This window comes from Lactuca virosa, chromosome 8 (assembly GCF_052849685.1).
Source record: "Lactuca virosa cultivar CGN04683 chromosome 8, Lactuca_virosa_CGN04683_v6, whole genome shotgun sequence".
NCBI classification, from domain to species: domain Eukaryota; kingdom Viridiplantae; phylum Streptophyta; class Magnoliopsida; order Asterales; family Asteraceae; genus Lactuca; species Lactuca virosa.
The window spans coordinates 91409393-91422515 of record NC_136433.1 but is presented as its reverse complement, the minus strand read 5'-3'; the positions used below and the strand labels follow the sequence as shown (position 1 = coordinate 91422515).

General features: G+C 34.2%; 2 protein-coding genes across 6 annotated transcripts; both read right to left on the bottom strand.

Moving 5' to 3' along the window:
- Positions 1–5469: 5469 nt before the first annotated feature.
- Positions 5470–6936, bottom strand: LOC145133302 (phytochrome A-associated F-box protein-like). Of its 2 annotated transcripts, XM_079068248.1 has the most exons (2): positions 6259–6931; positions 5470–6105 (listed from the first exon to the last, which is right to left on the bottom strand). In XM_079068248.1, exons 1-2 carry the CDS (start codon positions 6641–6643, stop codon positions 5606–5608), a joined length of 885 nt encoding a protein of 294 aa, XP_078924374.1. In that variant the 5' UTR covers positions 6644–6931; the 3' UTR covers positions 5470–5605. The 2 variants fall into 2 exon arrangements, with proteins under 2 accessions (XP_078924374.1, XP_078924373.1); XM_079068247.1 differs by having other exon boundaries at positions 5470–6936.
- Positions 6937–8380: 1444 nt separating this feature from the next.
- Positions 8381–12147, bottom strand: SR34 (RNA-binding (RRM/RBD/RNP motifs) family protein). 4 transcript variants are annotated; one of them, XM_079064725.1, is made up of 12 exons: positions 11998–12147; positions 11519–11606; positions 10898–10963; positions 10755–10829; positions 10549–10672; positions 10312–10466; positions 10174–10230; positions 9927–10018; positions 9778–9843; positions 8993–9026; positions 8754–8836; positions 8381–8674 (listed from the first exon to the last, which is right to left on the bottom strand). In XM_079064725.1, the coding sequence occupies exons 2-12, from the start codon at positions 11600–11602 to the stop codon at positions 8671–8673; spliced, it is 840 nt and encodes a 279-aa protein (XP_078920851.1). In that variant the 5' UTR covers positions 11603–11606; positions 11998–12147; the 3' UTR covers positions 8381–8670. The 4 variants fall into 4 exon arrangements, with proteins under 4 accessions (XP_078920851.1, XP_078920853.1, XP_078920850.1 ...); XM_079064727.1 differs by having other exon boundaries at positions 11892–12127; XM_079064724.1 differs by having other exon boundaries at positions 11921–12127.
- Positions 12148–13123: the final 976 nt, after the last annotated feature.

Sequence of the window (13123 nt, the reverse complement as noted above, 5' to 3'; positions counted from 1 at the left end):
CCTCTTGACTTCGAAAATTGCTAAATAACCGTGTTAACACGCTGTCGCGCGCGTATTAAGCAAATAAATTATCACTGTTGGGTGCACTAAAAATATAGCACGGGGAAGTAGGGTCGAATCCTCAAGGACACAACCTAAAAGTCAATGTCTTTTTGCATCAGACACATCTTGTCAAGAAACAGAATATAAAAGAGGGTTTTAATTAAAAACTAAAACTAAAAATGCAGTGCTATTAAATTAAACGAAAATCAATATAAAAAAAGGATTTCAGTTCTGCTACGACTTTCCTAATCATGCAATCAATATTGACCTGATTATTTGAGATGTGTTCTATCTAAGCTGGTACTGAGAAAAACTAACAAACTCTAGTATAATCTCTTTTACCTAAATTAGTTAATCAAAACAAGCTCTTTGAATTAACCCTAACTTTTTACTGTTCATTTAAACAAACTCTTAATTAAATCAGAAAAGCTGCATTAAGTTCTATGTAAAATTCCCAGCAATACCCAATACTTCTCACAAGCTCAGAAACGTAAAGATATGATTTTTTACAGTTTATACCAGAGTTAATCCCAAAACGGAACCAATCTGATACTTGTTACTTTTACCAGTTGACAAGAACAATTACAGATTCTATTAACTGATTAACTGAAATGATAAAACCCTAGCTAGGCGATCAGACTAACAAGAATCAAAATCAAACATTCATTAAGAACAAAACTGAAGAATCTAGATAGAAACACAAATCAAAAACCAGATCTAAAGATCAATCACATGGAAAGTACTCGTCTTTGCAGAGCTGAAAACTAAGGTTTTAGCCAGACATGGCTAAAATCTGATAAAAACAAATGAAAAGAGACATCAAACAACTAATCTTACTAATCTACTTGAAGGAGATGATCCACAGTCTTCAGATCTTTAGAAATCGTTGAAATCGGAGAAGAAACGCCTCCAAAGTCGTATTTTCATCGTTTGGAACCTCTGGAATCCCCAACTTCGGTTACTGGAAGGTTATGAGGGTCTATTTACACGTCCAACAGCAAAAACGACGCGCATGCGATCGCATATAGACAACTTGCGATCGCATGTATTAAAGAAAACGCGTCCCGGGCCTTTTAAATGAAGTACAATACCATTTCGAGAAATTTTGGCCAACCTGCGATCGCATGGGCACAACCTGCGATCGCGTGTTTTGAATTTTCACTCCCGGATGAATTTTTGGCACAAAAAACCTCGAAGACAAGCTGCGACTAAAGATGCGATCGCATAAAGGCCCATGCGATCGCATAGTGACAACATGCGATCGCATAACAACATGCGATCGCATGTTTAGCCTATGACGTCCGAAATTTCGTTTACTTTTCAGATCATTTTAAATCGCGTCAATCGGAGTTACGGTTCATGAGATATGGTCAAAATACTGACAGGGGGTCAAAGCTGCCAGCAACATCCTTTAACTTTAGATTGCAGATTCTATCTTCGTGTGATCAATTCGATCGAATGTTTCTTGACCAAAGCATCTTCCAATCATTCCTCAACATACTCCATAAGTCCCAAGCTCCATTTTAAGCTCCAAACATGCATCCAGCTACTCCCAAAGCACTGCTCCCCTTGAACTATCTGAAATTGACATAAAAACATGAACAATACGAGAATTCAAACGAAAGACATGAGCTGAACATTATTTAAATAAATGACATGTAAATGTACAAAATATTATGCTAAAATGATAATAAAACGACCCCAAAAGATGCATGAAATGACATCTAACAAACCGCAGTATTTGAAATTTGACAATTTCGAAGTTAATTTTTCGAACTAAACAAATTTCCAAATCGCTTCTATCGACATAAACTACTTTGTAATTTTTGAACATGTGTAAAATTGTACGAAACTATAAAGGTGACACGATCTTTTCAAATAAGCATATCTACTTCGAAATTTCGAAATTCCGGAACATTTCAACCACCTTACGCTTAAGATAACATTTTAGAAAACACTAGCTTAGGAACCAAAAAAACCATAGTGGATCCGGCATGCCAAATGTTTAGAGGTCCTCTACATACTTGAAGAACATGGTAAAGAAGAAATGACAGTTATGAAATACACCACATCGGCATGAAGTGAGTATAATATACATTTGCCAACAAATATTAATTATGTTGATTGGATTCTAGTTGTTGTTAGCAAAGTTTATGTAACTGAATCACATATAAGGTTATATTCTTAACCTCCTGAATGCATAATGTATGTAATCAAAATAATTTGTTGATCTATATAATTATGTTGATGATATAGACCTAAGTACAAGAAAAACCATCATTTTTTAGATGTTGCCTTACCCACTGCAACTTTCAAATCCCGTTTTCATAGAGGAACCATCAATCGCTCTCAAACCAACACTTAATATTATAAATATGGTGTTATTAAAAAACAAATAAGATCTGAAAATATCGTTGGGTTTGAAATGTGTTCAAGAGGGATTTGATATAAAAGTGACGAAATCCACGACATACAGGTTTTAGGCAAAATGTTATGAAAACAAAAACCAACCCATAAGTATTAGGCTATATTAGCTAAAGATGTTAATTTGTTACGAATTTCATATATAACATAATAAACACACATGCATATACAACCCCAATGCATCCCAACCATCGTCAAGCAAACAAAAATGTGTTGGGCCATTATTAAAGGTGTAATGGCTAATAATAGTAATGAGAGTATTATGTATCATTCGTGATATAAATGTTCAATTCAAAAAAGATATTTTAAGGCTCAAGTTTGGGGGTGTGAAATGCGAGGCATTGCAACTTTTATAAGGGACCATGGAAAACTTGTCCACGCAACTTCCTAACCTGTGGTCATAATCTTAAAAAAGCAAGTGAATGCATCATAACACATCAAGACAGTCGGTTTGAGTTATTATTCCTTACGCTTGGTTGTGTGATAAGATTCATATTTATTATGCCGTAAACATTATATGTATATCATATAATTTATTGCTAAAGTCATATCATTCTGGATGTTTGTTACAAGTTTGCACGGAGTACCCATTATAGATATTGCCCACTTGAAATGGAATTACGAGAGAATGTTGCTTCTAATGGTAGTCATGGATGGATAAAACCAAACATTGATATTGGCCTATGAGGTGGGGAAGGTAGAGGATGGGGAATCGTGGATTTGTTTTTTATAGAAACTCCACAAAGTTGTCACATGTAAGTTATTTGGAAGCTTGGTCATCATATCAGATAAAGCTAAATCTATTGATGTGGTCGGACCTTTCGGTGATTCTGGCGATCGGGATTCTTCTTCATCTGAGAGAGAGAGAGAGAGAGAGAGAGAGAGAGAGAGAGAGAGAGAGAGAGAGAGAGAGAGAGAGAGAGAGAGAGAGAGAGAGAGAGAGAGAGAGAGTGGGGCCTAATGCTTTTTTTAAAATTATAAATAATAATAAATAGTATTAGATTAATTGAAAAATAAATATATAAGGGTATTATGGTCATTTCAGATATAGCACGGACTAAAACCGTAATAAAATTGTCTTTTAGGGATGAAACGTGAAAGTTTGAACCGACGGTCCAAGTTAATTTTTGAAATTAGAGACTGAATGTGTCTTTTGGCACCTGGACGAGAAACGATTAGAGACGATTCGTGTAATTTACTCAACTTTAGGTATTTCAAAAATAAAGTAATACTTCGGAAAAAAAACTTTTTTCGAACTGAATCATTATTTTATGAAACTCTAATGTCATCATGTTATGTATTAGGTGCTGTTTGTTTTTTCTGAGACAAAATGTCTGCAGTCTGCGGACCACATCTGTAGACCTCTGCAGTAGAAGAGGTGCACCAAACGTCTGCAGTCTGAAAAAAAAAGACTGTTTTTTTTTTAACATCTGCGGGCTACTAAAATAAACTGAAATATAAATAAACTGATTTTTTTAAACTTCAAAGTGATTTTTTAATATTTTTATGACTTTGTTATAAATAATTAACGAATCTAGATCAACTTTTATGTATTATTGTATAAAAAATAAAAATAAATATGGTATGAATTAACATATATATTTGATAAAACCAACAACTTTAGTTGCAAAGTTATAACTAAACGTTATAATTAGTGATCAAAGAATTTGATACATAAATAGATGGAAATAAACTTCGATTTTTTCAATTAAATCTATTAAAAACGTACCATAAATATTTTCTCGAGAAATTGACGATACTGTATTAAATAATGTTTTACAAAATTTGGCAAAAAAATATAAGAATATATTTTGATTTTTTTTTTCATATTTATATAAACAACTTCAACGATTATTATTGTAATAAATCTTTATTTATAAATTTGTCAAAAATATCATGTTTGTATCGTCGAACGTTTTTTTTTAAGTTTTGTAATTTTTTTTTTCAAATTGTTTATCATTAATAAAGTTGGAAAAAATATAAATTAAAAAAAAAACTTAAAAAAAATAAAGATATATATGTTTTTTTAGGCTAGAAGATGTCTGGTCCACATCTGCGCCAAGAAGAGGGCGCGCAGACATTTTTAGGTCTGCAGTCTTCAAAAAAACAAACAGTCTGCGAAGGCTAATGTCTGCACGTGGTCTGCGCGGCGCAGACAGAAGAGGCCACGCAGATTTGCAGACAAAAAACAAACACTACCTTAGTCATGTGATTTTAAGGTAATTGAATAGTATCTCTCTAAAACTTTACTATTAAGTGGGCTGTGGTAATGGACTCAAAGTCTCAAACAGTCAAATGGTCAGAAACCTGGTCCACCAAAAAAAAAACAGCTTGAATAGCTGACGACCCATATCATAAACAGCTGTATTTTTTTTTCTCAAATTTGAAAAAGTTGCTATTCTGAATGAACCTAGTCGTAGAAGGAACCAAAATGAGATCCGTTACATCAACTTTTTGTCTGATGTCAAATTGTCGAATTTATTGGGTCATGGGTCGTATTCATATTTTCTTCTTAATCGAAAAGAATTTAGATGTGTCAACTTTGTGGACATATATATCTTACTTTGTAATATGAAAAGGTTTAGATGCCATTGCATTGGGGTTTTAAGGTGGTATGTCAAGATCAAAAATGGACCGTTTTAGGCGATTGTTTTCATTTTTATTAAAGTTTGAAAACAACAGGAGTGGTTGGGTCTTGATTGAAACAACTATTAAAGGAAGGCACTGAAACAACTATACAATATTGTTGATGGGACTAACAGTTTTTTGCCATACACAACTATAAATATATAAAAAAAGTATATCATTGTTGTGTATGACAAGAAACTATTGTGTACAAATCAGTTCTCATTGTTGATAGGAAACTGGATCATGCAATCAATAAACGAGTTCCAGATCTTCTAAAAAAATAGAGATCATCAACTCCTAGCAAAATTATATCAAGGTTTTGTTAATTTGATTAAAAAAACATAGTTGAACTTAAGGAATATATCATAGGTGCAATTACAGACCAAAAGTAATTATCAGATAACATAGAATCGAATACATAAAGGAAGTGATATAAGCATGGGATGCTTGAAGCAATTAACAATCTAATTAATAGAGATGAAGTTAAAGAAAAATAAGGCAATACTTATCTTCAAGTGTACAATGGCCAATCAGTCCAGGCACCAGACACATGTCCATTCTCACAGACATAAGCTCGAACAACTGGCTCCCCATCATCATGGAATCCATAAGCAGGCCTCAAACAGAAAGCCGACTGCAAATCCCACACCTCATTGCTAGGACAAAATGCACAATTCAGATCAATCTTGCTACGATTCCCATCGTTAATGGTCCTCCAAACCCTAGATTTCTTGAAATTCTTAAAAACACCCCGAAACAGCATGTAATTTCGCTTCTCCTCAGTATGAACACAACCAGGCCAATCACAAATGTATAAACAATCGCCTCTAAACCTACTAGCCAACAGCTTGTTTCCTTGCTCCCGGCTGAAATTCCAACCCTCAGATGCTAAATGAGACGTAAAAGATCTACACATCTTTCTCCTCTTACAAACAGCAAAATCACAAGCTGTTTTAACAACAGCCGAAGCTTTTGTGTCTTCTTCTTCGCATACCTCAGTCTCACCTTGATCTTGAGATTTGGAAGCGGTGTTATAAACAGTATCCAAGTAGAGATCATCGTACAACGACCACGCACAATCAGACGTAGTAACAGAAACATTAGCCTCTTTCATCTTATCATCATCAACAGTGCTAGAACAGGAAGGATTTGGTTGAGACTTACCTATCTGAAACAATTTCGTTTCCTGAAAGTTTTCGTCGGGACCTAGTTCACGCTCCAGTCCGAAATCGGAATTCTCGAGGAGGACACCGGAATGCATGAGGCCAGGACAGCAGACGGCGAGCTTGTGCAGCGACGCCCAGCCGCCTGGAGGAGATACCGTTGAATTGACGGAGGCGTCTGGTGGGAGAAGATTGAAGACGACGGCGGGGATCATTTGATGGCATTTGTTCTTCCAGCAAATCGTGCGCATCAGAAATGAGAATTTGGTGCAAACGCAAGCGAGACGCGACCAGTTACGCGGATCATCAACAAGCTTGAGGAATATGTTAAGAACTACATCATCGGGGAGATACGAAAACACATTTTCAGCTACAGTTTCAGACATTTCTTATCAAATCACCAGTAAAAACACATCGAATTGGTGTCCGATTCGTTTGCTCTGGATTAACGAATCAGAAAGAAGAAGCGTTAGGTTAGAATTCTCAAGTCTAGGGCTCAAGGTAAAATTGATGATCCGAATCAGGGATTTGATTCGGGTGAGAGGGTTTTGAGTGGGCAAAGCTTTTTTGGGGGAATTGACAGCAGAATAAGACGGTGTTAGCCTTAACGGCATCTTGTACGACATAATCTCCATCAACCAATAGTTTGGGAGGACGTGTGTCGTATATTTGTTTACTATATAACGTTTAATTCCATGGCTGTAGATGAGCCTAAGTTATTCGAGCTCGTTTAAGTAGCATCTTTATCGAATTCAGGTTAGGATATCAATATATATAAAATAAAATAAAATAAAAATAAAATAAAAACAAGTTTGAAACATACAACCAGTCAGCTCAAGATTGTAAGGACTAGATTTGATCGTATCGAGGCTTTGGAATTTATATAATACTCCCTCCGTCCCAATATTATTGTCTACAGACAAAAAACACACATATTAAGAAAACATTAATTACCACTAACTTTATTTAATAAAATTACAACTTTGCCCTTACTTTGCATTAAATGTTCCATTAAATGTTTACTTGGTTAAGTAATAATGAGAGGGTATTTTGGTAAAAATGTTATTTATTTTTAGAAGTGGATTATTATTTTGGGACAAACCAAAAATGAAACATGAACTATAATTTTGGAACGGAGGGAGTATGTAAGTTGTAAATAAGCTGGTTAAATACTTAATTGAGCATGGTTAATAGTAAATACTCAACACAAATTACAAATTGGATTCTTCTTCGAGACAGCTTTAGACCTATATCATAAAAGGTGTTGAGTGTTTTCTTTATATAATGGGGTTCCATTTTTTCTCAATCTATGCAATAAGTTTGAGTTTTTAAACGAAATATAAAATCACAGTTCATTCTAAGAGTATAATATGCTAACATTGTATCAAATATCTTTAGTACATGCAGTGACACATGTTAAATACTTACTTATACCATGCAACATTATTTTATTTTTGTACCAATTTTACGCTACAATATTTCATATTTTTACTAATTTGTATAACTTATACAACCATATTCTACTTGTAAAATACGGCATACGGCATACGGCATTTGGCATATTGACAAACTTTTTATTTAAGTAATAATCAGTGGTGAATTCACTTAACAAAAATATTCTTATATGCAAACACTAAAAATATTTTATTACCAATACCAACTTAAGACTTTAAATAAACAAACCCCGTAAATCACCTGTCATTAGAAAATTTGTTAGATATCTAATATGTATTTTTTTTTAAACTTATATTTTAACATTGAAACTTGTTGCTATTGTGAGATTTTAGGTAATTGTCTTTAGATAAAGAAATTGTCTTTGATTATTTATATATTAGGAGTCAAGTAATCAATTTCGTATCTATTGCAATAAACCTGTTATCAAATAGCAAATAAAATTACATATTTAGCCATTAGTTTATTTAACCTAGTGGTTTTTTGGTTTAAAAGATATACAACATATTTGCTTTTATACCTTTTTGTACTGGTATAGTGTATAACATTTTTAACCTTTGATGAGAGACTGGTAGCCTTTTTAATGAACTAAAAAAATAAAATTTTTGTCCAGTTGATATCTGTGTGTTCTATCATGTGATGCATAACAAACAAAGCCTTTGTTCCAAGACTTCCAGACAACACAAACACCATAAAAGATTACCATAAATGATGCAAAGTTTTTTATGTACCAAGTGATACATGAAAAACAAGAACAAATTGTTTCAAATAGAGCAGAAACTAACACCAAACTCAGTCACATAACTGAAACAAAATCACAAATCCATTCTTCCCGAATCTCATCAATAATCATAATCATAATCATAATCCACCACTATTAATAACTGAAATAGTAAGCAACATCACCATATCACTCATGCTCCTTTTCCACTCCCTCCATAATCATCAACCCGCTAACTTATTACCTGGATACATATATCTTTAGAGAGAGAGAGAGAGAGAGAGAGAGAGAGAGAGAGAGAATGAGGCTAAAAAATTATATACCGAGATAAACTCTTGCTCCTGCTTCTGCTGGGGCTCTTGCTAGGACTGCGTCTTTTTGGGCTTTTACTTACCCGCTTAGGGCGCTGAACTCCAATGTCACACAATCATTATATGGACAAATAAATCAAAAAATAAGATGCTATAAATAAACAAATAAATCAAAAATTGTGTTTAGACCAAACTACAAAAAGGTTAAAAATTAGCAGATTAGATAAAATTATGGTTTGAGTTTGACTTACAGATGGTAGGGGAGATCTGGATCTTGAAGGAGATCTGCAAAAGTTCCAGAAACAAGCGAGTTTAATATCCACATGTTCCTCTGATCCAAGAGAGAGAGAGAGAGAGAGAGTGGGAGAGAGCCTTGATGCCCACTTCCATAATCAATAGAGTATTAATCAACGCAAAATCCACACATGTTTAGCAGCCCAACAGAGACCAATATACCACATGCAGGATCTAATCAATTACGAGGTAACCAAAAATAAATTATAATTAAATTTATTAAGCCGTGTATTGTATATGTGGCAATCAGATGGTCCAAATTTGTTTTTGTACCGTATAGTCCCCTACTTCACATTCCAGCTTTACCATTGCAAATCCATTTCCATCATTCTTCTTCTTCCCAATATGCTTATTTAACAACACCACAAGGAATTCCAAAATTCGCATCTACAAACCACAATACCTCAACAACCAAAAGTGTTATAGGCAATTGCACCATATCCCATCATAATCCCATATACCCATATCTAAAAGTAGCAAAGGAAAAAAAAAATATATATATATATATATATTCCAACTCCCCAATGTGTGCATGAGTTTTCTCAAGTATTTTTTAAACATCATTTTATCCAGACAACGAAAAGCATTGAAAATGAGATAAGCAACAATGCATAGTAACTAAACAGTACTGGCAGTATCACTAACATGGTAGAATAAGACTTGTTCATGTCATCATAAAAATATAGAATCTTAAGTCAGAAAAAGCAAAACAAAAATATTACAAGGGAGAAAAGAAGCATGCCTTGATTTAGATCCAGAACGAGGTGAGACAGATCTTGAAGCTTTGGGTTTTGCTTTTGGGGACTTGCTGCATCAGAATTTGAACATATGTTTGTTAATTTCATTTTCATGACATGTCAGATAAATGATGCAATAAGAAAATGTTTCAACCTTATGCTCCTGCTGCGACTCCTGCTATAGCTCCTGCTTTTGCTTCGACTGCGACTCCGGCTCCTAGAATGGCTTGAATCATATTCCTTCACCTACAAGTAGATTAAAAACATACTTTATAACCCATGAATATATATATATATATATATATATATATATATATATATATATATATATATATGCTTGAAATATTAATCATATATCTATATATATGCATAGTTTCCATATTAATTAATTGAAACCATACACGTATGTATCCACGAGAGAAGGCGTTTCGAAACTCAGAGTCATCCAATTTCCGTATCTGTAAGCAAAATTATAAAAGAAATTATAAGCTTCAAATTTTAAACATAGCCCTGAAGAGGTGAAATAGAAAAATGTTTACAGCATATTTCATGTCATCATAGTTTGTGTAGTCCACAATCCCTGTAGTACCACCACCCTCCCTAAAAACTTGGGAGAAACAAACATCTCCAGCCCTGCGCATGTGATCCTTTAGGTCTTGCCATGATGCAGAAGAGGGTAAGCCAGTCACCATAACTGTGTCAAATATAATAAAAAAAATTATATTTGAGAAATTAGTATTCATAATGAAACATGTAAAAATAAAATAAAGACAGACCTCTGTAATCAGAGCGTCTAGAAACTCCACCACTGCGACCACCACCACCACCGCGACCACTGCCATAACTGCCATGACGGTCTGTAGAAGATGAGTTACCACGACCACCATGGGCGAGTTCCACCTGTTCAAAGTATTCATATTAAATGTTTTGACTATAATAGAAACAAGGTAATAATGATATTAAATGTGGGAGTGGGACCCACCCTTAATCTGTGTCCATCAAAATCATAGCCATCGCGACCACGAATAGCATCTTCAGCATCACGAGCCTCTTCAAACTAAAAGAAACAACATTAACATGTATCAGGAAAACAATGATAAAAATGAAAACAATGATGAAGCTTACCTCAACAAAAGCATAACCTGGAGGCCTTGGTGGAATTTTCAAATCAATATGGGCTATGCGGCCATACTGCAACCAAATAAATAAAAATATACAAAATTTATTAATACAACCTTTAGATTAATCATTCATCTCATTCTTACTCTTGGGTAAGATGGACATATTTAATACATGAATGAATCAGATTAACTTTCTCCTTCCAAAAGCTTTTCACAAAAGAGTGATGTTGCTTTCCAAATGAAGTGCTTCATATGAGTTACTATTTTTTCCTGGTTAATATGGTAAATCATATTGATTTGTGCTTTGAAATATATATCTTCTAAAAATCCAACTAATTCACAACTCTTGGAAGCGGAAATGCTGTCCACTTTCACCAAGGCATAAAATCTAGCAAATGCACTTAAATGGCTACGTAAAACCCTAGAAAAATGTTTGGAACCAAGTTTTGGAATGTAGAGTTCAATTTGAAACCGTGTTGTGATGTGTAAGGAATCAATTTTGAAAACCATATGCTGCCACACTTGTGAAACCATTTGTTGGGACATGTGAAACTCAGTTTGAAACCAGGCGTAATAAAAATACGAGTTCAAATTTGGGTGTGACTCTGAAACCGGATGTAATTACCTTGTAAAACAAATCTTCCACTTCTCGCTCGCGAATATCCCCAGGGAGATTGCCAACATATAGAGTTCTGCTAGAGCGACTCATGTTCCTGGTGGCACCAAAACTAAGAAAGGTTAAAAAACATAACACTATCAGAAAAATAAAGAGACCCAATGTTCCTGGTGACATGAAAACTGCGAGAATTTAAAACTCAATTTACTCAGAGAAATTTAAAATAATTCAATAAATAAGAAGCGCACCCAAAACTTTCTAAATTAACCTAAATTATAAAATCAAATTACTAGTTTACACAAAGAACTGCAAAAATCGACTGCATAACCTTGCGAATGAACAGACCTATTGAATAATAGAAAAATCCAACATTAAAGCTAACCAATTTTGAATTCAGGGATGAATACGTGCATGCATATGCGCGAGTAAGCGGAATCTGAGTACGGAAAAACGAAAAATTGATCTACTGAAGGTGGATGTTGGTGTACCTTGATGATGAGAAAATCTGGCAGTGAGGGCGATTTAGTAGAGAGAATTTCGACAATTAGGGTTTTGAGAGAGGGACGATCACTATAGCCGTTGAAAGAGATCCATTATCACATGTGGTATCGCGTAGGTAGGATCTTTGATAAAATATCAAATCTAGCGGTGGATATTTGCCTGCCGAATCCGGTCATAAAAACTTAGGCTGGCCCAATGCTAACGGACTTTTTAATCTTTCTTACCTAAAACAAAAATGTGATCATGCAAAATACCTTAATAGGCCGTCCTGCGGTTTAGAGTCAAAATTACAAACCGCACGGTGATAGTTTTAAACCATATTATGCGGTGCGGTCTAATTTTATGCGGACGGTTTGTGCGGTTTATACAGTTTGACAAACATAAATAATTAAATTTAGCCAAATCTTTGTTGAGTATATACATCATTGTATTTTGTTTTGTATATGTAAGGTGTTTTGCATGATTATATTTTGTTTTCTCAAACTCTATTTTCCTTTTAGTGCTTTAGAATAGTCCAATCAGATAGAATGACAAAATTGCTAATACGTTATCAACATGGTTTATTAATGTTTATAAACATTTGAAACTTGTATATGTCGATTTAAAAAATGTGAGCTAACAACCAAATATATACTTTCATTGATTTCTATGTGAAGCAAAAGCACCATTGCACCTCCTACATTCTCATTACTAATTATGACTGCTCAAAGTTTTTGTAAACTATAACCGTTATTGTTTCATGCATATAGAAAAGTTACTAGATCATTATATATATAATATGTGGTGTGGTGCGGTTTTAACTGCAGTATTGTAAATAAAAACCACAAACTGAACCGCATAATGCGGTTTAACAAAATTACACACCACAATTCGCACCGTAAAAGTTATAAACCGCGTTATGTGGTGCAGTTTGGTGTGGTGCGGTTTGATACACACCCCTACCTAAAATGTATACAAATTTTTTTAGAAACAAAGACATGGGTTGCAGCCTATGAACAAGATCAGGTTTGAAGGCAAGATGTTACCGTCATGTTTGGAGTCGATCTTTGTTAATAGTTGGCTTCGTTGTTGTTTTTTTTTTTTTTTTTGGGGGGGGGGGGGGGTATTTGGAGA

Coding starts and splice junctions, on each gene's coding strand:
- SR34 (XM_079064724.1), bottom strand. Junction 10,830..10,897: donor CAGGTTATGCTTTTGTTGAG/GTAAGCTTCATC, acceptor TGTTTCTTTTAG/TTTGAAGAGGCTCGTGATGC. Junction 10,231..10,311: donor ATGATGACATGAAATATGCT/GTAAACATTTTT, acceptor TTTTGCTTACAG/ATACGGAAATTGGATGACTC.
- LOC145133302 (XM_079068247.1), bottom strand. CDS start 6,643: ATGTCTGAAACTGTAGCTGAAAATGTGTTTTCGTATCTCCCCGATGAT.